Genomic DNA, 24,942 nt, shown 5'->3' with positions numbered 1-24,942 from the left:
TAGTGTGCTGCCATTTTATCATGTTACTTTGAATAAAAACTTTGAGTGTGTCTAAGTCCCCCATTTGGCTAGTGAGTAAATTTATAAAGTTAAAAAATAAGAAAATGAAAACGTGGATATAACTTGCCTTGCTCTTGTTCTGTGTACCTTGTCATGGTAAAACCGAAACCATGAGAGAGGCTCCACATGTGAGAGGCTCAGAGTGCAAGTACCTTACAAGGCCTTATGCAATGTTAGATGTCTCTTTTCTGGCATAAATAGTTGTAGTTACGTCTTGTTTTATGAGTTACTTTAGATAGTATTTTCTGCTACTTTGCATATTGCCAAAACAAAGATGTTACAACTGTTTCATTTAAAAGTACTACTTCAGGCTTACAGCCAAGTTTCAAACCAGTTTTGAGGAGTTAGCAGAATTAAGCAGTGACTTATTCCTTTGTATTTTGAAAATGCCATTAACTTTACTACATTTGTCAGTGTGAGCGCATTCATTCTGAAAAATTGCCTCTCAGAACACTATTTTCCTAAGTTAGGCAGTCCGTGATAAATTATTTTAACAGTTTTGCATAAATCAAGCACCTGAGATGAGTCTGAGGCCACAATAAATGATGTCTTTATCTTACTTTGCAGAGTAATTATTGTAATAACTGAGACACTGTTGTTGTCCACACTACTTCAGTCTACAGGGAGGTTATAATTCAGTTTTAATAGTTTAAAACAATGCATTGTTATACCAATGACATGGTTGGTTCTTTTCATTAAGTATGTTATATTTTGGAATGCACAAATAATTTATTTAAATAAAGATATATACAAATATGATGAAGGAAAAACTCTACAGAATTCAGTACAATGGCTGCATGCATTGGGGATGATGCTATGATTTGCTTCATAGGCATGGAGTATGAACCGAAAACTAGGAAAAGTTTTGAAGGTGTGCTGAAAATTCCATCACCACATCGAAGGGTCTTCAAACCTGTAATACATTTTAGACAATATATATTTTAAAAAAAAAATTAAACACGTGGAAAACTCATTCTGGAAATACTCATCCCACTGACTGATTGCAAAGGCAGTCTACACAAGTACTTCACACTAGGTATCTAACTTCTAACAGGCAGTATTATGAGAGACACATCCTGTTATTGAGTATTAAACATTTTCTTATCACTCCACAAGGAAGACAAGATCAGAAATATGCCACGTCACATGTTTCTGTCATAAGAACTTACCTGTACTCAGGTCAAGGCACCTCTTTTTTTATTTTTCTTTTAAATCTTTATCTTCCTATTTTGTAAAAAGTTTCTGTAAGAATCTCTCTAAAATTTCTTCATATGGTCAGGCATACACTTAGACTACAAAATATTTTGGGGTGTATTTTAGTCAGCAAAAGCAAAATGTCAAACCAGGCTGGCCAAGCTGAAGGCAACTAAGTAATTTATTAATATCCCAATATTTAGTTACAAAGTTCAGTTCCCAAGAACTCATGAAGTATCTCTCTATGTCACTGATTCTATGTCACTGATTCACTGAGTGCAATTTACATCTGCTCCTTTACTTGTTTCATATGTAACCATTTCTAAAACATTTACTTAATTTAAACTCAGAATAATAGCAGCCTGCCTTTCATTCACTCAGTATGACTTCCTCCGTGAGGAAGGCTTAGGCAGCTGTGCTGCACCTGAGTATATCTGCTGTGTGTCCAGCTGTCCACTCCTGTGCAGTTCCCCTAACTTCCCCCCCAGCTTTCACACCCTCTGGACAATTTCAACCAAGTCAGGGTTTCAGATCTCAGAGATATTAAGCTCCCATGTGCCATGAAACACAGGACTGGATAGAAAGAAGATTTAATTATGTCCTCACACGGAGGAAAAAGCTGGAGTGGAGTTCAGAATCCATACTGGGTTTTATCCTAGAAAACATATCCATAAGAAACTAGAAATCATTGTTCCCAATACTCCCATAACTGTCACTGATGAGTGACAATTACCATACTCAGTTTAAAGTGCCGTTACAGGGGGTATGAAACAAGAATCTGCTTCTCATCAATTCTTGATCTTAAATGCAGACAAGCTGGTTATTTTGCTGATGAATTTTTGCTCCCCGGTGTGTTATAAATAGCATTATTGAAACAATAATAATAATCATGAAGTTTTGTTATGAAGAGGTGAAAATTACAGAGAATATTAGATTTTATACTACCCTGTGTGTTGCCTCAAATTCATGGCAGTGGAAATTTCCCATTATGTGAGGGCTCTGCCTTGTCATTACCAAACACAAAACAGTCTAATACATTTCACTGCACTCCACACAGTTTTTTAGATAAGCATCTGCAGAGAAAACTGCATCCCCACAGCTGCAGTTAGTCATCAAAACATAAGTCAACGGCCTCCCTATATGCAGAACCACAAGTTTCATGGAAAATGTCTCTGGATGACAGCGGAAAATTTTGGTTACCTTTCAGTGTCATGATCATGCCCTGAATTCAGTACTACAGACTATTATGCTTAAGTACTTAACTAGTCTAATTGAGCCTTTACAGAGCTGATGAGAGTGCATAGCACTTGCTTGTAGGCTCCTGAGATGACAATTGCATAAAATATTTATTTCTGCATTAGAAGTATTACCAGCAAACTTCAGACTATCAGTAAAGGCTTAAACTGACCTCATCTATGTTTGATTGTGAGTAAAATTAAAAGCAATATTTTCCTTCATGAGCCAAAACTCCCCCTACATCTTACCTTTTCAGCATACTTACTTTTCAGCTGTGTAAATTGCAGTCACTACTACAGTATCTTACATTACAGCTAAAGTGTCATTACCTAACTAGATAAATACATTATGTACATTTGAAATCCCTGTGTTGTTTGAAACAACACTGTTACTCTAAACCAAGTGCAAGTGGAAATATAAAAGCCTTTTTTCCCCTTTGTAAAATATTAGATACAAAACCAATGTGAAATACTGTATTTTAAAGACAAGTCATAACCATGCATTTGTGGATGAGTTAATGTATGAACATATTTACCACCTGTGTGAGTATCAAATGAGCAGAAATATGTCATCCTTGGGGCTCTAATATGTAAGGAATCATCATCAGACATCAGCATACAATTTTGTGTAATTAAGTCCAGAACGGGGCAAGTGCCTTGGGAATGCTTCCCTTCCTCCAAGTAAGGCCTGCTCCCAAAATCATGGAATATGGACTATATCATATTTGGTAAGACATTTCTTGCACTCATAAATGGTGATATTTCTTTAAAAAAAAAGGAGTAAAAAAAGTTTTTTAAAGCTATGTCTAACCAGCTGTTGGTGGCATTTTTTTTCTCTGTGAAACATATTTACTGATAACAAATGAAAGCATTAAATCTAAATGAGAAGTAAAAGCCACCACAAAAACTCATCATACATACCTGGATCTAGGAATGTTTTCTGTGCTTTCCCTCAACAAGAGGTCTGAGATCAGTGTATCTGGGCTTGATCTCTTTCCATATCTAAGGAAAAATTTTAAAAAGTTGCATTTTTGTATATGTCAGTTTTTACAAATGAAGACTAAGCACAGAACCATCTGTGCTTTTTTTTTTTCCACAGAAAAAGTAACAGAGAAGACATAAATACCACTTTTCAGCAAGTATTTTAATTTAACTTTACAATGTGGGGAAAACATTCATTCTTCAGTACTCTCCCCCCCCCCCCCCAAATTTTTCTACGTTTTTTCCATAATCATTTTACATTGTGGTATTGAGAAACTCTGAATATTTCTCACTTTGATGGCTGTTCCTGGATACTCTAGGACTTTGTACCTTACTGATGTGAGCATGGAGGAAGAGGGAAGAAGCTGTGCATGCCGTGACCTCCAAGCATGTCATTTTTGCTTACAAATCCATTTCCATCATCTCTTAAATTTTCTCATTGGTTTAAATGATACCCTATCCTTCATCAGAAATCATTCAAATGAGGAGTGGAATTTATCCATTAGGTTAATAGAAGAGAAAACCCAGTGTGCCATACTAGCCAAGGAATCAAACAAGATTTTTTTAAGATAATTAGTACATTTGGGGCTGCCCAATACATAGCACATTAGGTTGTCAAAACTGAGCTGTCTCAGGGTAATCATCTTGAACTATGTGGCTATGGGAACAAAAACTTACTCATTCAGAATTCTTCAATTAAATGAGATGTCATGGGCTACCTTTGTCCTAAACTTACACAGCAGCCAGCCTTCTATTTGCCTTTTTTTTTTCCTAATTCTGTATACTGTACATTACTCAACAGTTAAAAGTACCGCAACTTCTGTTTCTTGGGAAGGAATTCGATCTCTTTTCCTGAGAAAACAGAAGCAACAATGTCAGCCTGCTTGACAGACATTTCATCACTGTAAGGATTCATTAGCCTAAGAGTGATAACTATGAGCAAACGATGTCTCAGTTGGAAAGAATTAAGATCGCACTTTGCAACTTGTGTATGCAATTATTCTGAATCACAAAGTACATGAACAGCTTTCTTTCCTAATGTTGCTTGAGTGAAATTCTGTCTCTAGAGAAATCAAAGGTGTAAAGACTTACATTACTATCCAGTGACCACAGTCATTTCAGTGATCTACATTCGGCAGAAAAAAAAAAACCAAACAAAACCTTCCCAAACTACATTTAAAAAGCTAGCAGTTTTAACTGTTGATTACATAACTTCTTGAAAAGTGGAAACATATCTCACTTTTCAATCATTTTATTCAACTCTTTGTAGTTTTGCATCACCTTAATCATTTAAGTGCATCACCTGTGCTCCAGAAAGACAAACCAGTAGTTTCAGAAAGTTAAGGTAAATTTCTTAATCTAAGCAGATTGAAAGCAGGTATTTGAAAAGAACCAGCCAGACACAGTAAAATGCTATTACAACAGTGCAATCAGGCATGATGCTGAATCAAATACCTTGCACTCCAGCACCACAAAGGGATTTCTTTCTTTCTAGTTCCCTACTCTGATTAATATGGATGTGACCTGCAGTTCAACTGAGGAGGAATCTAATTTTCCATTATGTTAAAGAAATTGATTTAACAGATCAACAACTTGCTCTAATAGCTCACACTTGGACAAAACTCCCACGAATCTCTCAGAAAGTTTTGTCTGAGTAAGAAATAGGAAACAACCACCTGGAGTGCAGAGATTCGCTCAAATAATGAAGATGACTGTGTTAGGGAAATATCTTTTATATGAGTCCCTTTAGCGTCTTGACTAGACTAGCGCTGCTACCTGTGCTTGTGCTGCATGGATCCACCTTGTCCTCACACAGCAAAGCTGCACACAAGGTGTTCACTGACTGCAACCAACTGGATATGGCCAAAGAATAGCCATTCTTCCTGTGACAGGAAGATGCCCGAGTCTCCTGTCTACCCTGGAATTTTGTGCCTGGGAAACAACCATGCTACAGACATACTAAATAGAGGCAAAAGATCTCTCTTGTCAGTCTCTTCTTTCTGATGCAAATGACTTGAGAGATCTTTGCTCCACTCCAGCTGCTTCATGCTTTGTCTCCTTGTCTACCCTGCCCAGCTCTGAGATAACAAGAACACAGAAAGCCAGACTTTTATCTTCTGTTTGGGAAACACTTTTATCAAATATCATGGTTTTTTTAAAAGGACAAGGCTTGAAAGCCAGGTGAAAATACCTGGTTAGTTTTTATGTTCAGTTTGAGACATCAAGGCCTATTTTGGGGCATGCTGATAACTCACAGCTCCAGCTGAAGTCAAAGAGATCTGAGGAGTAAACACACTTATTCTGATTAGAGACATAGTATTGCAGACTCAGCAAAATCTCAAAGCTTCCTATGAAAACTTGGGTCTTGGGAGTCAAATCCCAATGTCCAAGGCTGGCAACAGGAGCTGAGGGATCTCAGAAACATGTGTGTCTGATTCAGAAAACTGCCAATAAACCAAAGCTCTTGAGAGCTGCTCCCTTCCCCATCAAAGGGTGTTGACATGAAGCAGGAGCATCAGCACTGCCTGAGTCAGACACCCTTCCAGATACTCTCTGCTCTGTCTATAGTTCAAGCCATTTCCAGCAGGAATGGCCTTAGTGTTTTGCTACAGCACAGAAGAGCCACAGATTCATGAACAAGCTACAAAGGACAAGGAAAGAAGGTGGCCTGTTCACAAGAGGGAGTACAGGAGCAAGTAACAGAAGGAGGAGTGATTCAAGTAAAAATGGGCTGTGAAAAAAAGCTTCCTGAACAGTGTGGTAGAGGGATATGAGGCAAGACCACAGGATGGTTTGGGAGACAGAGGTGGAACTAATCCAAAGACACACAGACATCTATAGTGCAGGAGTCTGCATCTGTGCTGGTCATCTTGAGTTCTCTTTCAAGTCATAAAGACTGTCACACAAAGAACAAGGGATCTCCTCAGAAACAAGAATCCTGAAACAGGCCTGGTGACCTGCATCACACCAGTACCTGTTTCCCTCAGCTAACCTCAAAGGGATATAAAAGCTTACACTGATGTCTAAAGCTAAGTAAGATGAATCTGAAGGAGGAGGATTTCAAAGGAGAGCGAGAGCAAAACAGCCAGACCGGCAGGGTCTAAAGACAAGAAGAGAAAGACGGTCTGGAAGGAAGAAGTTTCATGGGAGCTGGGGTGAAGACCCTGTGGGTCACAGTAGCTCGGAGGGAAATGGCACTCAAATGCTTGGGTCAAGCCAGAAGCAGAAGGCAGGAAGATGAGACAGGAGGTTATTCATAATCACAGAAACATCAAATAAGGCAGGACAGATGAACCTAAAGAGAAAAAAAAAATCTCCTCCTCTTCTCCTTTACCAACATGCTCTTACTGCTTCATCTCATTGGCTACAGGCACCAGGTGAGAAGGCAACAGCTTGCTCATTCACCCTCAGCAGGAGCAGGAGAGCCCCTGGACACCTTGTCTCCCCCTGTCACAGTACTATGCACAAAAAGGAGAAGTAAAAAGCTGTAAAAAGAGAGAAAACTTTGAGCACATCTGCTGAAACTAACAAAACAACCGGTCCAAAGTGCTTCAAAAGTTATTGATTTATTTTGCAAATGACTGTGTCACTGCTGAAAAAGGGAACCTTCAGGAGCTCAGTTAAGCTTTCCAAAGGGAGGAGGCAATTGCTTTATTTCTGGACTGTTAATTCACCACACAGTGGAAACAGTGTACCTTTTTGGATTTTCAGTTAACCGATGTAGTCAACTCTTAAATGTGTATCACTAAGTTGTCATTGTAGTGCTTTTTTCTGCCAACTTTCTTATACTTCTAGGTCAGTTCTGTTCCTTTAAATATGAGGATGGGTAGGAAATCTGGGTAAAACCTAAAGAACAAAATTTAAATTTTATCCATCATCAACAATCACTATTTCACTTCATTTCAGACCCCAAATCCACACATAAGAATTAAACCAGTCTCAATCTCTGAGTTGTATAGGTACAAACCAGAAAATAGGGGGAAAAAGCTACACAGTCAACATTAAAGCAAGCATACAGAACACACACCAGAAGTTGTGTTTGAATAGAGAAAGGAGGGTTTGTTTGGCTGGGTTTGGATTTTGGTTTTTTTGTTTTTAAATATGACCTGGCTTTGGACAGAAGCTACTTTCGAAACGGAAGACGAAAGAAGAAAAGAAGGGATGAGAAACCAGCCTGGAGATCCCACCACACGCAAGAGAAAAGGGTAGCAGAGGCAGAACTCGAGGATCAGATTATTTTAGCAGTAATCTAGACAAAAAGTTATCTGAGCACAGTCTACCATCCAGAACTATGCCATACACATGTGCAATCTGTGAATATTGCTTTAAAAGTTTAGGACTGAAGAACTGTATTTCTATCAGCATCTTCATCTGTCTTATACTATTAGTGCACTGGCAGACAATGTTATGGACTTGCTGAGAAAGGCCTCAGTTACACTATAGCCTCCCTTTTAATTTAATTCTTCAGAGTTCTAGAGGGACAAATGAATGCCTAATTTTAGACCTCTCATCTGGTTTTGATATTAACAAATAGATAAATATGTCAAAACTCTTCTGGGTCACACACTGCCATGGTACCTCAGGGGAAACTTCTCTCAATGACAGTCTAAGTGGACAGATGCTTCCAAAGAAGATGATTTTTTTATAATAATTTGCCAGGGTTTTTTTTTCAGACTGAGCCTTTACTTCTACTTTAACAAGCACAGTCAAAACCAGAAAGCTGGTTTAGAGCCAGGCAGGCTTGGGTTCACACTCTTTTCTCTTTCAGATTGGGCTTGAGTTCTTATTTGTGATCTTGAGAGAGATTTTTGTTAGGACTAGTGGGGTTTTTGGCAACCACAGCTGCAATAGGTAGCTGGCAAACTACAAAGCATCTGGACTATTACATTTTCTCAGAGGACACTTTTTCTCATGAAAATCTTCACTTGAGTGAGTGGCAGCAACAGAAGTGGAAAACTGCTCCTACTGCCCTGTCTAGCTCTCCCCAGCTCCCAGGTTAGTTATGTTTTCTTTCCCTTTTGGGGGGGCTGTCCCCATGCATGCCCTGTGGTTCCTGCTCCTGATTGCCAGCCTGTTTGAGCTAGGAAGGGCTGATAGCAGAGGTAGCGTTGACATCCCTCCCTCTTCTGACAACTTGAGTGGTGGAAATTCAGCTCTAGACCCAGAGGCAATTCAGGGGTTCGTGGGTGTTGCTCTCTAAAGGGAATCTCTGCACCACATCCTTCTCCGTGTGGATGCAGAAAGCAAGGAAAGACACCCAGTGTGAAAGGGCATCCCACCTTCCTTCCCTGAGCCTCGACAAGGAAAAATCTGCCCGAGGAGCAGGAAGGGGGGGATGTCTGCAGTCCCGCTCTGCCTACCTCTGCCTGGTGATGAGGTTGATGTAGTGCCTCAGCGCCGAGTAGTATCTGGCCATGTCCTCTGCGGGGGCGTCCTCGCCGGGGCTGTCCGGTTTGGAGGGGTACGCCTCTGCCAGCGTCCCCAGGCAGACCAGCAGCGACAGGGCGAAAGTCAGCACCGACACCCACAGCCTCACGGTGCCCTGCATCTGCATGGCGGAGTGGGATGGAGGGGAGCCGTCGTCAGTACCTGCCCCGACGGCGGGAGCAGCGCGGCCAAACCAGCGCAGCCCCTGGCCGGTCCCGGCCGCCCCACGTCCCCCGCTTCGTCCCCGTCCCCATTCCCATTCCCGTGCCCGCCCCGTCGCGGCACTCACGGCAGTGGTTGCAGCGGAGCGGCTCCCGGCTCGGCGAGGCGTCTGCCCGTGCGTCGGGGCTCCGGAGTGCGAGGTTCCGCGCCTCGCCAGGGTGTTTTAAGGCTTCCCCAGCAGGCAGGAGGGGCCTCGGGCGATCACGCCTCGCCAGCTCCGATCCCCCACGCCCCGCTCCGCCTGCCCCTGCCCCGGGAGGGGCACAGCGGCCGCGGCCGGGCGGGGCCGGGCGGCACCGAGGGGGGGGGCGCTGCCTTAGCCCCCGCCGCGGCCCCCGCACCGCCCCCGCCGCCCCGGCGGGTCCCACCCGCGGGCTGCCCCCGGGCTCTGCCCCCGAGCGCTGCAGGCGGCCCTGCGTGTCCCGGTCCGGCCGTGGGAGCCCGGCCGCCTGTATCTGTGGAGCCGCCGTGCTGCCCGGTGCCCGGGGGCGGTGGGGGAAGGGGAACTCTGGGGAACGAATTGTCCCCGCTCCTGCGGCACCAGAGGTGCCCAAAGCTTGAGCTTCGTATGAGTAGTGCCGCCAGACATACAGCCATGAAAGCAAGCCGGTTTGGGGCAAACAAAAATACCGAATCAGTGCCACAGGCTCAGACATCATACCCACAAAATGGGTAAATCAAAGATTCATAAGATGGTTTGTGTTGGAAGAGACCTTAAAGATCACCTAGTTTCAACCACTCTGCAATTTACAGGGATGACTTCCATTAGACCTGGTTGCTCAGAGACCCATCCAAACTGATCTTGAGCACTTCCAGGGATGGGGCATTCACAACAAATCTTGAGGCTTAACTCTCCGGGAGACTGGCAGCAGAGCTGCAAATTGTACCTCCCTCTGTGCCCACTCTGCCCCCCTGCTCAGGGCTACCTTTTGAGTTTCTGTGCTAAAATTACTTTGTTCTGTTTCATTTCTGCACCTGAGCCACATGTCACAGAAGGCAACTCACCAACACCATGGGAGCACAACAGCCTTTCCAATAGCTGTCCTGACCCAAGGGAGCCACTACTGAATCTGGGATGTAGCAGCTTCTCCCAGCAACATGGGACTACAGAGACTGATCCAGCTAAGGTGTCAGACTTACATGTCTCCCTAAACTTGTCCTGACCTGAGTCAGTGGAGAGAGATGGGCACCCTGATTGTGACCTGATCCCTCATACAACAGAAGTCTGAGATAAGCACAATGGGCATCTTCTGGCAACAATACCCTTCGCTGATGACAGGATCAGCCTAGGTGATTGGGCTAGGCTAGATACCTGACTACCAGAGTGCCTGAAGTCAGGTAAGATGAATCCAACTCAAATAAAGTTTCAGAATTTGTCAAAGAATTTGATAGAGTTGGGAACTATCCTTATATATTAGTAAAATAAGGTTAATTCCTTAGAAACAGATAATTTCATTAGCATCTTGATGACCAATGACTAATTCCAGTTGGAATGACAAATCATGACTGTCATCATATCTTATTTTTACTTTAATTTGAAGGCAAAATAGCAATAACCCAAGCAGGAAAATTTGACATACTGACAGAAAACTTTAAGACACATTCTAAAATTATATCATTCATATGCTACTGTAATTAATTTCTATAGTTATTAACATATGCAGTTATTGGCTTAATAATAATATAGCAGATTCTGAAAAACAATATTCAGTTTGCAAGAGCAAAGTCAGAAATAGTTTTCATCACTCCAGAAACAGAATCTCAACATTATCTAAGAAAAAAAAATGAAGTGGCAAATAAATGGCTCTTGTGGTGTACAATTAAGCTCATGGGACTACGTCCATTTCAAGTCATTGAAGCAAAGAAAATTCCAGAACTCTTAACATCGAGATATTTTGAAATCTTCATGACTCCACAGTGCACTGGCCACAGACCTTACAGCAAGATTATAGGCTGCCTTATATCACATACTGAGTGAAGAATTATAATGTGTATGAATAATCTTCCATGCCACAGCCAGCAACTCCAGCTCCTAATTTCAGCAGACAGACCTGTATCACATCATACAAAGTGGCCTCATGCATCCCCATGCTCTCTGTCCTCCCACCAGCACACTCCTGCACATTCGGTGTTCACACTGCCCTCATGTCAGCTCAAGAGATGCAGTTCATGTGACAGCCTGATACCTATGACACTGCAAATGCCCTAAAAAGCAAGTGGCTCCATCACTTTCCCTTGGCTATACTGAATCCAATAAGCTGCCTATTCCAAAGTTTGCATAGATCCAGTTTATCAGTTTTTATGGGGTGTAGGGAATAAGTGGTGACAGCACTGGAGACTGAAGCATCTGGGAAGGTGTACCACAAGGACAGCTGTCACCAGCTTCAGAATGATTCTGGCACAACCATCTCCCACTGGCTCATGGGACCGGGGGTGACTTTCTCATTGTTAAACTCTTTCACTGCTTCTCTCCCACTAGCACCGCTGTTTTTACACTATCAATCTTCAAGGCATTCCAAAGAGGAATGAGCCAAGAGACTAGCAAGCAGAGCAAGATAAACATGAAGTCTGGCATCTACATGCTTACTTGGGCTATAAGGAGGCAATGACACTCCCCCCATCCCAGGAATGTGTGTATTCTTTGACAGAGCAGTATGACATGCTGGCACGTCTTGGCACAGAGCACCACCTGGGCAGTTGGCTGTCAACATCTCCGGAAACCCTGGACAGATTCCTCCTCCCTCATTCCTAGTGATGAGGTACAAGCAGTAAGCTGCTTCCTCCAAGAAAATGATTAAGGAATCATAGTGACTAAGTCCCTCTACACAATGCTGGGTCTGGAGCAGCAACTCCCCCCAAAAATAAAGTGTGGTCCAAACTAACAGTCAGTTTACTTGACAGCATGAGTGAGGGAAGCCCTCTCTCTTTGGCAGGAGGAGGAATAAAATTTGCCTCCCATATGAGGCAGCAACTCCTGCAACTACAGATTGCTTGACAGGGTTTGGGAAGAGATTTTGTTCTGTGGAGCACCATGACCCCATCAACTCATCTGTTGTGTCTTACCTTTGGATAAAGTAGCATTTCCCAGCTTGTGCCAAGTTTGGACTCACACCCCCACTCTGAGTGGCCTAAAGGTTAATGACATGTCAAAACTTACCACTCTCACTGCACATCCAGGAGAACACTTCTTTCCATAGAGTTCCAACATTTAATTTAGAAAGCCCAAAACACTGAACCCAAAATTTTGATTATCCTGCTTTCCACAGTGCCTATAACAGTATTGAGGTACTGTGTGTCTATGCCCCATTTCATCATTTAGGATGCAGCATAAACCTTAGAGGTTTCTTGAGTTTGGAAATTTTTATGTTTGGAGCCATCCTATAAGTTCTTACGAATAATTCCTCTCTTCCATTTTTAAATACTTAAATCCACACAGAATCATCCAATTCATACCTTTATAGGTAAGTATTATATATTACTTATGTTAATATTAATGATTTGTGATTGATAATTAATAAGTAATAATTATATTAATATTAAATAACATGGATAAAACATAATTTGGATGCATAACATAATCATCAGTATAATCTCAATGCAAAATATACTGGCATTTTTCAACTGACGAAACAAATCCTATACCTAAAATTACAGATATATATAGGCTCAGGTGTACCAAGTGTCCCTGAGTCTCAGTTAACTTTATGGGGGTTTTACAACCGGTTTCCAGAGCCAAGGTCTCCTGCACTTTCATTTCACCTGTTGATGATTCCTCCATGTGGATGCTTGCCCAGTGTTGCTGTCCTTTCACAAATCAGGCAGACCTTTGTATTCTGGCATTTTCCACAAGCAGCTTTAGGATGGGCTATAAAAGTGAACCAGAAAGGTGTCAGTGAGTAAGACTCAGAAGTGGTGATGAAGAAAGTCAACAAGAACTGAATGGAGTTAAAGAATGCAGCCTGGGAGAGAGAGAAGAAAGACTCAGGCATAGCTCAGGTCTAGCAGCACTTAGATATCCACATTTTGCCTTTGCCAGGTATCATGGGCTTGCAGACATGCAACTCCTAGTTACACCCTAGCTAAAGAATCAAAATCTAAAAGAGTATTTAACTACATACAGAGAGAAAAGGGTGTTTCAAAGCTCTGAGCAAGTATCAATGCCAGATACAGAACTGATGGTAAAAAAGTGAAAAGGAACATGACAGTTAAATTTTGCCTACATTTTAGTGTCACGACATTTAAAGATTCAACAGACAGCATTTTAGCCTAAAAATTTCAGACTATACTAAGAATGGAAAGACTCCCAAGGTATGAACATATTAAAAGGTAATATTGTTCTACAAACTGCATAAATGTGAAAGAAAATTCAAGTAATTTATTAATGGTAATATATTCGGTTGAATTAAAGAGGGGTATGATATTTGCCTTAATTAAGACAAAATTTAACGTGATTAACTTTGGACAGAGCATTATTTATAGCATGCTTTCTGTGGTAGGTACGGAATTAAAGCCGTTCTTTATTATTACAAATATGTATAATGTCATCTTTTCACTGCAACCAAGCAAGGTTGTTTGCATCAGTGACCCTAAACCAGCATCCCATAATAGTTCATTAATAGCCCTTGTTTTAAACAGAAGAACAAGATAAGTCTCCTAGTAGAGAGAAAGTGGTAAAAACTGGAGCCCCAAGAAGAAAAGATTCATGTGGTACTAGAGACATGGAAATAGTAGCTTTTATCAGCTGATGTTGCCTATGCTCTTGTAGCTAAAATGTCTCACTAAAGGTTTCCATAGCTGAACAAACCTTCCAGAAATGCTGTATCTTAGGACTGGAAGTTCAGTCAGATAAGCAGTGCATAATTATTCAGTAGCCACATGAATTTATCTGAACCTATTTGGTCAGGAAATGGAACTGTTAATCTCACAAAATCAGACTCATGAACTTTACAGTATTGCTGATTTCAGTCTGCTTAGCAATACTTTCAGAAAAGCTTCTCATTGTGCTTTGGTACATCACACCACTATCCACATTTCCAAACTTCTATGTGTCCCTTTCAGTACTTGTGTTCGCCTCCACCTGTACCTACCGGTAAGAGTTGAACAGAGCACCCTCTAATCCTAAAGTGACCCCCATTCCTGCCTGCTCAGCAGTAGTACTGTTTTCAAGAGGCATCCTTGCGAGTCCAGCAAGCATTAAGCAGGTTTGTAGTATACCACCAAAAAGTAGGGCTCTGGTTAAGGACAAGCAGCATGAAAATATAAGAGAAAAGAAAACAACTATTGGACCAATCTATCCTTCCCTGAATGACATCTAAAAGCTTATTTCTAGGACTGTCAGAACAGGAAAAGCATACAGGCACCATCTAGGTGACTACTTGTGCCTGTATGTCATCTTTGCTCACAGCACCAGGACAGTCCAATGCTGATGCCAGGGAGGTGGGTGATAGGATAAGGGAGTAATGGTTTTTAAGTGAAAGAAGGTAGATATATATTAGATATTGGGAAGAAATTCTTCACTATGAGGGTGGTGAGGACCTGACGCAGGTTGTCCAGAGAAGTGGTAGATCCCCCATTCCTGAAAGTGTTCAAGGCCAGGTTGGATGGGGCTCTGAGCAATTTGGTCTAGTTAAAGATGTCCCTATTCATGGCAGGGGGGTGGAACTAGATGATCTTTAAAGTCCCTTCCAACACAAACCAGTCCATGACTCTGATTCACACACTGAGGAAGTGAGTGCCTTCACAATGCACGGTGATGTGACACCACAGGCACCAAGCTACCACACTGAGCCAGACCCATCTGCATGACACCTCCTGCCCTCCAGCAGGGAAAGAAAAGGCAGTTCTTGACTTGAACTACTTCTGGTGGTGCACAAATGGCTCCTGTAAAACTACGCGACCGTGAGCTGCAGACCCAAGATAAATTCTTTGCTATTTAAAGCATTGTTGTTCATAGCTTCACAGCAAAGGCCCTGCAAGCATTTGACTCACAATCACAGCAACATATGACTGGAAATCAGAAAAATAAAACTGGTGGAGTCTTACAATGAAAGTTGTTGTTTTCCTTTTCTAGAAAACACAGCCAAAGAGACTTCTGAAATGCTGCAACAAGGTCAGAGGGGCATGAGCAATTGTCCTGAGGACACACGGTGCAGTGCACAGTTTTGACAGGAGCACAACGGTACTCAAATAAGCAACAAAACCAAACCAAACCCAGTATTTGCAGCTGTAATGACACTTGTTTTTCTACACCTTTTTCTCTTTCCCACTCCTTCAGGACAACAGAAAAACAAAGACAGATTAGTAGGATAGAGATCAAATTGCTACCTCTGGCAAAACAACTACTGCTGAGACCAAAGTCAGTAAGGAGCAGCTTATACAAAGGTAGCGGTTTAAAGCAAATGAATCAAGCATTTATAACAGAAATAAATTCTCCACACTGAAAGTGATTTTTAATATGCATGAGATGAGGAACTTGGCAAAGTTGTCATGACTTAAAGACAACCAGAATTATTAGAATTAACCATTATCTGCTTCAACACGTCTTGATTTCAACCTTGTTAAGAGGGAAATAGGAGGAAAAGTGAGACAAATCCAGACAGGCTACACAGTAACACTGAGCTGAGTGACTCCACCTGAAACTGAAACAACAAAGACTTGCCTGAAATGCGAGAGATATCAGAGGTCGATGGGATTGTGCCAAGTACTGAAGAATCCAATCACACTTGCATGGAAAACTGTCACACTTCTTACCTGCAGGGAGTAAATCAGAGAGGCACATATAAGAAAGACATCTGCAAAGGCTTCCGAAAAAGCTTGCTATGTGTGTTCATTTGCAGAATGTTACGACTTACCGATACACGTACAGAAGTGAATTCATCTACATCCAAGGCACTAGAGCTGAAAAACATCCTTCTGCTTAAAATGTGAATATTATACACACACAAAAAAATCTTCTCTTCTAAGAGACTCCCAGTCTATGCACAATCAGAATCATTTTTTCTTCCTGTCCTGCAACACTGACACAACTGAGACTTAACTTTCTCCCTTAGGTTTTCATAATTTTGTGTGTGTTGAATGCTTTATTGCTTGTCATGGCACACAGCACAGGAAACCTTAAGTGCCAAAGTTGAAGCCCTTTTTAAAAGCAGGTCTAAACTCAGAGACAGGGGTGATAGACTGATTAATTTCAGGCTAATAGTGGGTGGAATTTGACTCTACTAGCTGTGGCTGTTCAAAAGTAGGCTCTTAGTTTAAGCATAGGTCCAGGCTCTCCTTATCATCAAAGAAAAACAGAAGGTGGCTGCAGAGCAATTCACCTAAGATAAATGTCCATTACAACTGGGAACCCTCCAGGAGATCCTCCTCTCTCCCTGTCATCTTAAAGCATAGAGATCATAGGTTACATAACTGCACACAGTCAAAGAAACTGAAGAAAAAACCTCACACTGGTGACAGGGAATCCTTCTCCATCACAAGGGCTTGGATACCATAGAGGACCACAACAGTTGTCCATACTAGAGATCATTCTTCGTTTATAGCCTAACAGGCACATTTGAAATTATAAGGCACAGGATTTAGGAAAGGATCATACATTTAAGGTAGTGCCACACTGACTGTATTGGTCTCACAGAGCAGGGACACATGGAAATGTCTTGAAACATGCCTAAAAACGTGTCTAAATGGCCTTAGCTGTGCATTGGCCTTATGCGGTTTGAGTGTGTCTTAGCTAATGGCTTTTCACTCCTGCTAACTGGATGTGTTCCATCAAACAAACTGCATGTTCAGCCATTAATTCAATAATTATGAAATCAGGAAAGGAATGTTTATCCATTATTCTGTGGGGTTTTTTTCATTACACATTGATGCAGTTTGGAGTAGAAGACCATGACAGCTGTAACAGTAAAGGCAGGCTTGTTTTGGATATGACAAGCATAACAAGAATATGTATCACAATCTCCAGCATTGAAACATTCCTTCTGAAGCCCTTATGCTGTTGAAACTAATTATTTATTTCATATTTTAGTTCTCCTCTTAATCCATTCACAAAACTTTCTGTCAGGCACTAAGTTCCTGGTAAAGTAAATTAAAATACATCTTTAACAAACATGACTGAAAATGGATTCTGTCTGATTGAAGTTCATTTGCACTTCTCTCCTTTGTTTGTATTTTGGCAATATGTTCTTATTTGCTAATAGCATACATTATTTTATTAAAATTAGCAGTGATATTATTTATGCAAATAGAGACCACCGGCCACAGTGTGATATGGTACTACTGTGCTATCTGTGGCCTCACTTGTTTATTGTTGCCTGCTGAGAGGTTTTTTAAGAAAATATGGAGTTACCCACTTCGTAATCTTCATGATTATATTTAAGTTTAAGATCTTGGGGAAATGTCTTTCTTTCTACACTCTCCCATGAGAGAAGGAACAGACTGGAATACTTTAAGCATTATGTTAACCTCCCCCCAAAGCAGGAAAAGACAAAGAGTCTCAGGACTTGAATGGGAACCAAATTTTGGGAAGCATCGATGTAGTTGGATGAAGGGACAAGCTGTAGGCGGGAAGGCAAAGGTAGCATGCTGCCAACCTGTGCTATATGTTCAATAACAGGGCTCTGCTAATAGCTGGAAGGATGGTCTACAGAGAAGAGAGCAGATCAGGTGTTCACTCTACTCAGATTTTCAAAACCTTCAAGCAATAGCTGTGCAGGAAAATATGCTGGTACAGCTTTTGGCCTTTGCTCTGCAAAATGCACCTGGCAAAGCACAGATTTCCTCCACAGGGTGTCCATCCTTTGAATCTTGAAACGTCTGGATGTGAGATAGCACTGTTGTTTTTTATACAGGCTTGATCCTTTCATTCCCATTTGTTGCACATGTCTCTTTGAAGCAATTGATGTGATTAAGCTGTCATCTGCCAGCACTTTGCACAAGCCCCCCAACAATTTTGTGACCACCTGGTAATGTGAGACTGTCACCTCACTGCTAAAGAGTCAGCACTCATTCACAACCAACATAGTAGCAAAAAACTCATCATTTTTACACATGGATCAAAGTACTATTAATCAAATAAATATAATGAGAAATCAGTGCAGAACAGTATATTTCATTGAGGAGGAGGAAAGACATTCAAGATACCCAAAAATCTGATTTTCCTGTTACCCATCCCCACAGTATTTGTCTACAACCATAAAAAACATGCATGTCCTTTAAATTAGCTGTACATCTGTTTCTGGGCATATAAGAACTTGCCAAACCTATGATCACTTGCAAAATTCAGAGTGTTCAAATGGAACCGATAAAACATTGTTCTCGGGAAGCAAAATCTCAACTGCACAGCGCAATTCCCCAAAACTTGTTTGTTTGTTTGTTTCATAAAAGACTTGATAGAGATTTGTAAAATCAGCTGAAATTTCTCCAGTTATAAGAACTGATACAATCACAAAATTTATTGCAAAGATTTTCTGGCATTTGCTCCAATATCTGTTCTGTATTTCTCTTATGATCATAACTGTTTAGAGACGTTTCAGATTTCTCAGAAGTTTCCAGACAATTATTTTTTTATCAAGTAGAAGAAAATCACATTCAAAATATTATTTAAAGGTGTTAGATCAAACCAATCCCTACTGTGACTTTCTCACACTCAGCGGTGCTGTTCAATTGTGGTAGTTTCACCATCATAACAAAATAATACATTTGCTTTTAATGTACTGACTTTGCAATTCAAAATTAATATGACACTATTTTTGCATTGTCACGATGATATTATTACTGAGTTCATATTCCCAGGTTTTAGATTACTTTTTTTTAAGTACATGTAGCAGCAACATATGGGCAAAAGTCAAACCAAAAGTCAAAGTCTCCCTAAATCCAACCAGATAGTTGGAAGCACACATGAAATCTACATTAGCAACTACAATGACCCAGGGCAGTTCTCTGGCCATGAAGGCAAGGTACCAGCACAGCTTTTGTCAACACACTAAACTGTTTTCTCAGCCCTAAGACAGGGTAGTCTTTTCTGAACAGTCTCTGATAAACAGCTGGGTCATCTCTGACACATGACACCCCTTGGAAGCGTACTGTTTACAGAACTCTTGGCTTTTATTTAATTTATTTTTTTTAATTTCTTAATTGGGATTATTTTTAAGGAAGTTCCTGGTCCTCATGAGTCCAAATCAATGGGTGAGTGAGCACTGGGAGACATCCAAGACCATACCAGTTACAAAACAATCCTTGCTTGTTATAAAAGCAAAGGCCACAATTGAAAAAAAAAAAAAGCGCAAAAAGAAAGAAAATCAGTGATTATGTATATTCGAACAGAGATTACAAGCTAAGACTTCTAACACAAGAAAACTAGTAAGTGAAGCAAAAGAGTGAAAATCTATTGTAAATAGAGTTAACAATAGGCAGAAAGATATTTTGAACATAAAGGGAGCAAAAGGAATCCTAATAGAGGGACTGGAAATTATAAAACTGCCAAAAATAATCCAGAAAAGGCAGAAGTGTTCAATAAATAACTGATGTATCTTTGGCCAGGGATCAGATGATGTGATCACTTCATAAGAAAATTTCTTCATGATTTTCACTCCAACAATGCATCAGAAGAAGTCAAATAAGAGCTACTGATTTTAGACATAAGTGCTAAGTCTCAAAATTAATAAATGGGAGTCTACATGTAAGTCATTCCAGACCACTAATGTTGATTTTTTTCAATAACTTGTAATACTGGGAAAGTCCAAGAAGATGAGAAAAAGTAAGGTAACACCAATATTAAAAATAGAAACAAAATTAAGAGAGAATAAACGATACAACTGACACAACTTGGGTAATTACAAAATCATCAGACTGACTACCATCAATCCCAGGCAAAATAAAGGGATGGTTGATATAGGAACCAATTAATAAGAAATAAAAGGGAGGCAGTATAATTATTACTACTCAGTGGGGTTTTTTGGCAAACAGATCCATCAGAATAACTCGATAGCTCTGAATGATGAGATTACAAATTGGCTGATAGAGCTAATGGTGTCGCTATACTTGGGCTTCTACAAGACATCTTTTGCAGTTCAGTACCATATATTGCAAAAAAACATTGACTAAGAATGCTGTGAATCAACACTGCACACATTAAACAGATTAAAACCGGCAAGCGGTTACATACCAGAAAGTCAGTGTAAAGATACGTGCTTTTAGTGAGGTTCAGTGGGGATCCAGTCCTGCACCAGCTAACTTTTCTGCCTGAGATGCAGAAGGAAGCATAAAGTCATTGTTGATGAGAACTGTAGATAACACAAATACTGGGTGAGAAGTATATAATTAAGATGATAGATGGCTTATGCAGAGGGATTTATGATGCATCAGTGATGTATGATATTACTGCACATCAAAAATTGCCCCCTTTTTCTCACATATACATAGATCAACAGAAAGACACATAAAATGGGAAATACAAGACCAAACATTTGATGCTTAGCCAAATTTTACCACATGGCAAGATGGACATAAATAAAATCCACAATATTAAGACCAGCTGGTGGTCATATGTCTAGAAACAAAGGAAGTAGGGCATCTCTGGGGGCTGAATTTGGAGAAACAATGTCCCTTATGAATATGACATCTGATCTAAGCAGAAACATAAGTTTTAGGAAGAAAAATGCATCCTCAGTTCAGTTCTGTGGCCAAAAAAGGAGCCCCAGATCTCTTAAAAAGATGTGAAGCTGGTCCTGCTTTTGCACTGAACATTGATGTAATCACAACTGGAATTTCATGTCCTGGAAAGGACATTAATAACTGAAAGGAATCAAGGCAGCACCAAGAAAGATTAAAGAACAAGAGGAAGCATCTGTTAGTAACACCACAGGAACTCAATCTATTTAGTTAATGAAAGAAAAGGTTAAAAGGTAATTTGATGAGTTTGTAAGTATTTACGAGGGAATACAACTTTTTAAATGGGTTATTCAGTTCAGCAGACAAATTAAAGCAAGTAAGTGAAACTTAAGGCTGGAGATACAGTGGGCATGTGATGCAAAATCTGGTTTTGGTAGAAACAGTCTTTGAAGTGCATTTTCTGGCAATGTCAATTTTTAAACAAAGACTGAATGTTGTTCAAAAGCCAGTAGTCTAGATCAAACACAAAGTAATTTAGGAGAGTCCTACAGCCTGCAACACACAACAGGTCAGACCATAGGAACTACTTCTATCTTTACTACATATTTATGTGGCAAAACTGAGTATAACTGGCACAGGGATGTCTGTCTGAGTCTGCAGAGAGCCTGAAATAAGAAATCGAAGAGCTCAACACTGCCACCAGGCTCAGTGGTGTTAATGTGCCAAGACTTGCTGAGCTGGAGTGCCCAGTGTGACATCAGGAGGAGGTTGTAAATCTGATGGCAAGAAAGTGAAGCGCAAGGCAAGCTCCTGCAGGTGTGCTGCAGCTGGCTGTTAAAGCAGTGGGCTGCTCCATACCAGTAATCTACCACCCCAACAAGGTGATATACTGCACTGGGTAAAGGAGTAAAGCTGTAGAATGGGATTCAATAATTCCTAAGATTTCAAGATGGTTTAGCTCTCCCTGGAAAATTATGCTATCATGAGGCACTCACCCTTACAAATTCCCTTACAAGAACTGTGAATGCTGGATCAATCCTATGTCCTTTCTGTCAACAACACTCTTATAGCACAGGAAGAGGAAATACTATTAGCTTTGTGAGAATAACATGCTACAGATAAAGAGGAAGAAAGCAAACCCACTCTATAAATTACCACAACATTTTTTGTAAAGGTATATGCGCTGAAGCTTATAGAATGATGTTAGTAGAAAAGGTATGAACACAGGAATCACGTGAAGATACAGAAAAAGAAGGAGTAAGAGGAGTAATTCTTCACAGAAGCAGTTTGCAATAAAAGGAAAAGCCATATCTAAGACTGCGTTGTGTGGTATATAATTCAAGATTTAATCAGAATGTACCAATTTCCCTCACAAAACAATAGGTGATATTCTAAACTGTCAAATTAAATGAAGGAAAAATATTATCTGCCACCCACTTCTTCCTCCATTTTGATAGTTAAAAACCTTCCCTTTACTTGCAGAGTGCTTTAATTTGAGCCTTGCGTTTTCAATTACTCTCAGATCAAGCTCCTCATCTCCCTGAATTCTCCATAGATTCGATACTAGCATGTGAATAACAGAGGCAATCACTCGCTGTTAACAATGGCAAACAAAATAAGCAGGAAGGAGATATATTCCTTGTCAGGCCTTGTAATTACAAATTTGGCATGGTTCATGCAAGTTCAACTCAATCCAGATTTTTCTGTAAATGTTGAGCATCCAAATCCAACAGAGAAATGTTGCTGGAATTACTCGAAGGATGAATTTAACCCAGACAGCTTAATGCCTATGTGTTTCTCATGTGCATGTCTCTGTTTGGTTTTTTCATGCAGGAAGTGAAGGCACAGTTTATAAATCATCGACAAAAGCGTTTTATGAGGAGCAGCTGGAAATTTTTGCCAGTTCTGAATACACTGCAGGTATGGGTCTTTTCAGTCAATGCACAGATTTTTTTTTTGGTCTTTTGTGCTAAATGATTCAGTGCAATGGCACAATCCATTTATATATTTTACGTCTTTCCTTTGATTCTGCTTTGTGAATTATTTTTTTGCAACTCCACCACAGGGAAAGCCTCCCTTACCCTTGGTCCAGCAGTACGCAGTGGAATGGCTGATGTGAGCGAAATGATCACCAAACTCATTTTCACCAAGAAGAATTTCATTCAAGTAGGTGGTAGATACTCCCAAAAAGGGACATTTCCAGAGCAGTATCAGATTCCAGAAGCAAACAGAGGATTGAGGTAAGCCAGAGACGTCCTCCACCCCAGAAGGTGTGTCACCAACATGATATTTTTCAGCTTCAATTCGGGATGTTTGGTGTTGCAAATGAAGGGTGCAAACTAGAAATAAATCCAAGATACAAAGGTACAAAGTGCATGTAGGATAAAATCAGTGAGCTTTTATCAGTTGTGTAAAGGCAAAGCCATCTTTAGTCACCTTGTGTATGCTTACACCTTTTCTAGACCTGCACTTGCATGAGTGTGGGCTTATATATGCACTCTCTAACACAAACGGTATAAAATTTCTTCTGGATGCATGAAAGTACCAAGATTATCTCCTGTGCACAAGTTAGTTCTTTAAACTGTTTCAGCTCCTTTTTGACATCTTTACTGTTTTTCTTTGACCAAGAAGGAAAAAAAAAACAACATTTTTTTCCCTTTGTAACACTTATGTATTTGGTTGAAAGAAATTACTTTTTTTTTTTCCCTAACCCAATCCACCATACAAGTTACCTCCTGGATGAGAATTTTACAAAATCAATTAACAAATTATTTTTTGACTAATAGCATTGTCTCTTAACTACCTAAGGCAGGAGTTAAAAAGGCTATGATTTTTAAGGAAGTTATCAATTTCCATAGTATTAACTGGTAATGCAAAGGTGTAGTTCAGCTCCTTTGTATTCTGGAGAGGTTTGTTAATGCTCTGAGAGTCTTTGGCTCTGTGTACTACAGAACATACATGGTCCTTGAAAGCAGATCTATTCCGTTAAAACTTTGGAGAATTTCATTATCAGCCCTTTTTTAAGCTAAAAGTGTCTATCATCCTCTCTGTGGTCTGTTAAGTCTTAGAAACTATGAATGTGAAACAGGTAAGGAACTTTCTTTAGTTCTGTTTTTGCAGCATACAAATCTCCTCATTTTAGTTCAATGTGAGTAAGTCAGATGGTCTCTCAGATTTTTTAAGAAAGGAGTAATTTTGAGTAAGTCACATCCTTCTGGTCTCCTGCTAAACCAAAGGCTAGGACATGCAGATAAAGCTGAGGTCTCCCTGCAGGAGAAGTATCCGTGCTCCTATAGCTCTACAGAGCTTCCCTGTAGTGATGCCACCTTGGGACCTCGTTATCCACCGGTGGCTGAAAGTGACCCTGCACTGAGGCAGATGATAAGCTAACATTGCAGATTTGAGAGGCCACAGTCTCAAAAAACAGGGTAATGAGTGCATGGACAGCTCCATCAATAGTCATTACAAAGAGGGTACCTAACTGATTCTGGGAAATTATATTCAAATATTTAAACAAGACTCTTACCATCCATAATGACAGTAAAAACCCCTACAATGAAGCACTATCCACTTGTAATTTCTGATTATACGTTGGGGTTTTCAACTGAGGCTTTTTCCTTATTTGCCTTATTATCACAAAATTGGGCAGAGATAGTTAATATAATGCATACACAAAAAAATTAGACCTCGCACAGAGCAATCTGTACTTTCATTCCTCATTTTTAGGTTTATTAGAGACAACACTAAGCAATTTTTTGTTAAGGCAGAGTGAGGCATAATTGAATACATTTTCTCTCATGTTGTGCATTGTTTTATATAGCAAAAATACGAAGAACATGTTTTCCTTGAAATACAAGGATCACTTCATTAACATCTTAAAGCAATTACCAAGAACAGAGGCAGATATGCACCTATGCACCTGCTCAAATTCTCTCTTGGTTTTTTCTTTTGTGCATTTTGTTTTTCTCCTCATAGCTTGGACATTCACTTAAAAAGATGCGTTGAAAAACAGCTATGCTTGCAAAACATCTCCTCTTCCAGGACAAAGAGCTGTTTACATTATAGCAATGTTTACTCAAACAAAGTACTCTGACACTTCATATAGCACACAATCAATGGTATCCTGCCATCTACTTGCAAGATGCGTGCAGACAAGGCTCTGGTCCTGGTGCTGCAGGAACCCCCTTTCACTCTTCCCTTCACATATTGGGTGTCC

General features: G+C 40.4%; 1 protein-coding gene across 1 annotated transcript; it reads right to left on the bottom strand.

Moving 5' to 3' along the window:
- Positions 1-681: 681 nt before the first annotated feature.
- NPY (neuropeptide Y) lies at positions 682-9,305 on the bottom strand. Its single transcript, XM_027639468.1, has 4 exons — positions 9,187-9,305; positions 8,831-9,018; positions 3,411-3,491; positions 682-973 (listed from the first exon to the last, which is right to left on the bottom strand). The coding sequence occupies exons 2-4, from the start codon at positions 9,016-9,018 to the stop codon at positions 949-951; spliced, it is 294 nt and encodes a 97-aa protein (XP_027495269.1). The 5' UTR covers positions 9,187-9,305; the 3' UTR covers positions 682-948.
- Between the last annotated feature and the right edge of the window lie 15,637 nt (positions 9,306-24,942).

The sequence above is a fragment of the Corapipo altera genome, unplaced genomic scaffold, assembly GCF_003945725.1.
Source record: "Corapipo altera isolate COAL_440 unplaced genomic scaffold, ASM394572v1 44, whole genome shotgun sequence".
In the NCBI taxonomy this organism is placed as follows: Eukaryota; Metazoa; Chordata; class Aves; order Passeriformes; family Pipridae; genus Corapipo; species Corapipo altera.
The sequence above is the reverse complement of the archived record's forward strand: the minus strand, read 5'-3'. Positions and strand labels throughout refer to the sequence as shown.

What these genes read in the sequence shown, in the direction of transcription:
- NPY (XM_027639468.1), bottom strand. Translation starts at nt 9,018, where the DNA reads ATGCAGGGCACCGTGAGGCTGTGGGTGTCGGTGCTGACTTTCGCCCTG. An exon ending in AACCTCATCACCAGGCAGAG is followed by an intron (nt 3,492 to 8,830) that starts GTAGGCAGAGCG and finishes ATTTTTCCTTAG; the next exon opens with ATATGGAAAGAGATCAAGCC. An exon ending in GAAAACATTCCTAGATCCAG is followed by an intron (nt 974 to 3,410) that starts GTATGTATGATG and finishes AATGTATTACAG; the next exon opens with GTTTGAAGACCCTTCGATGT.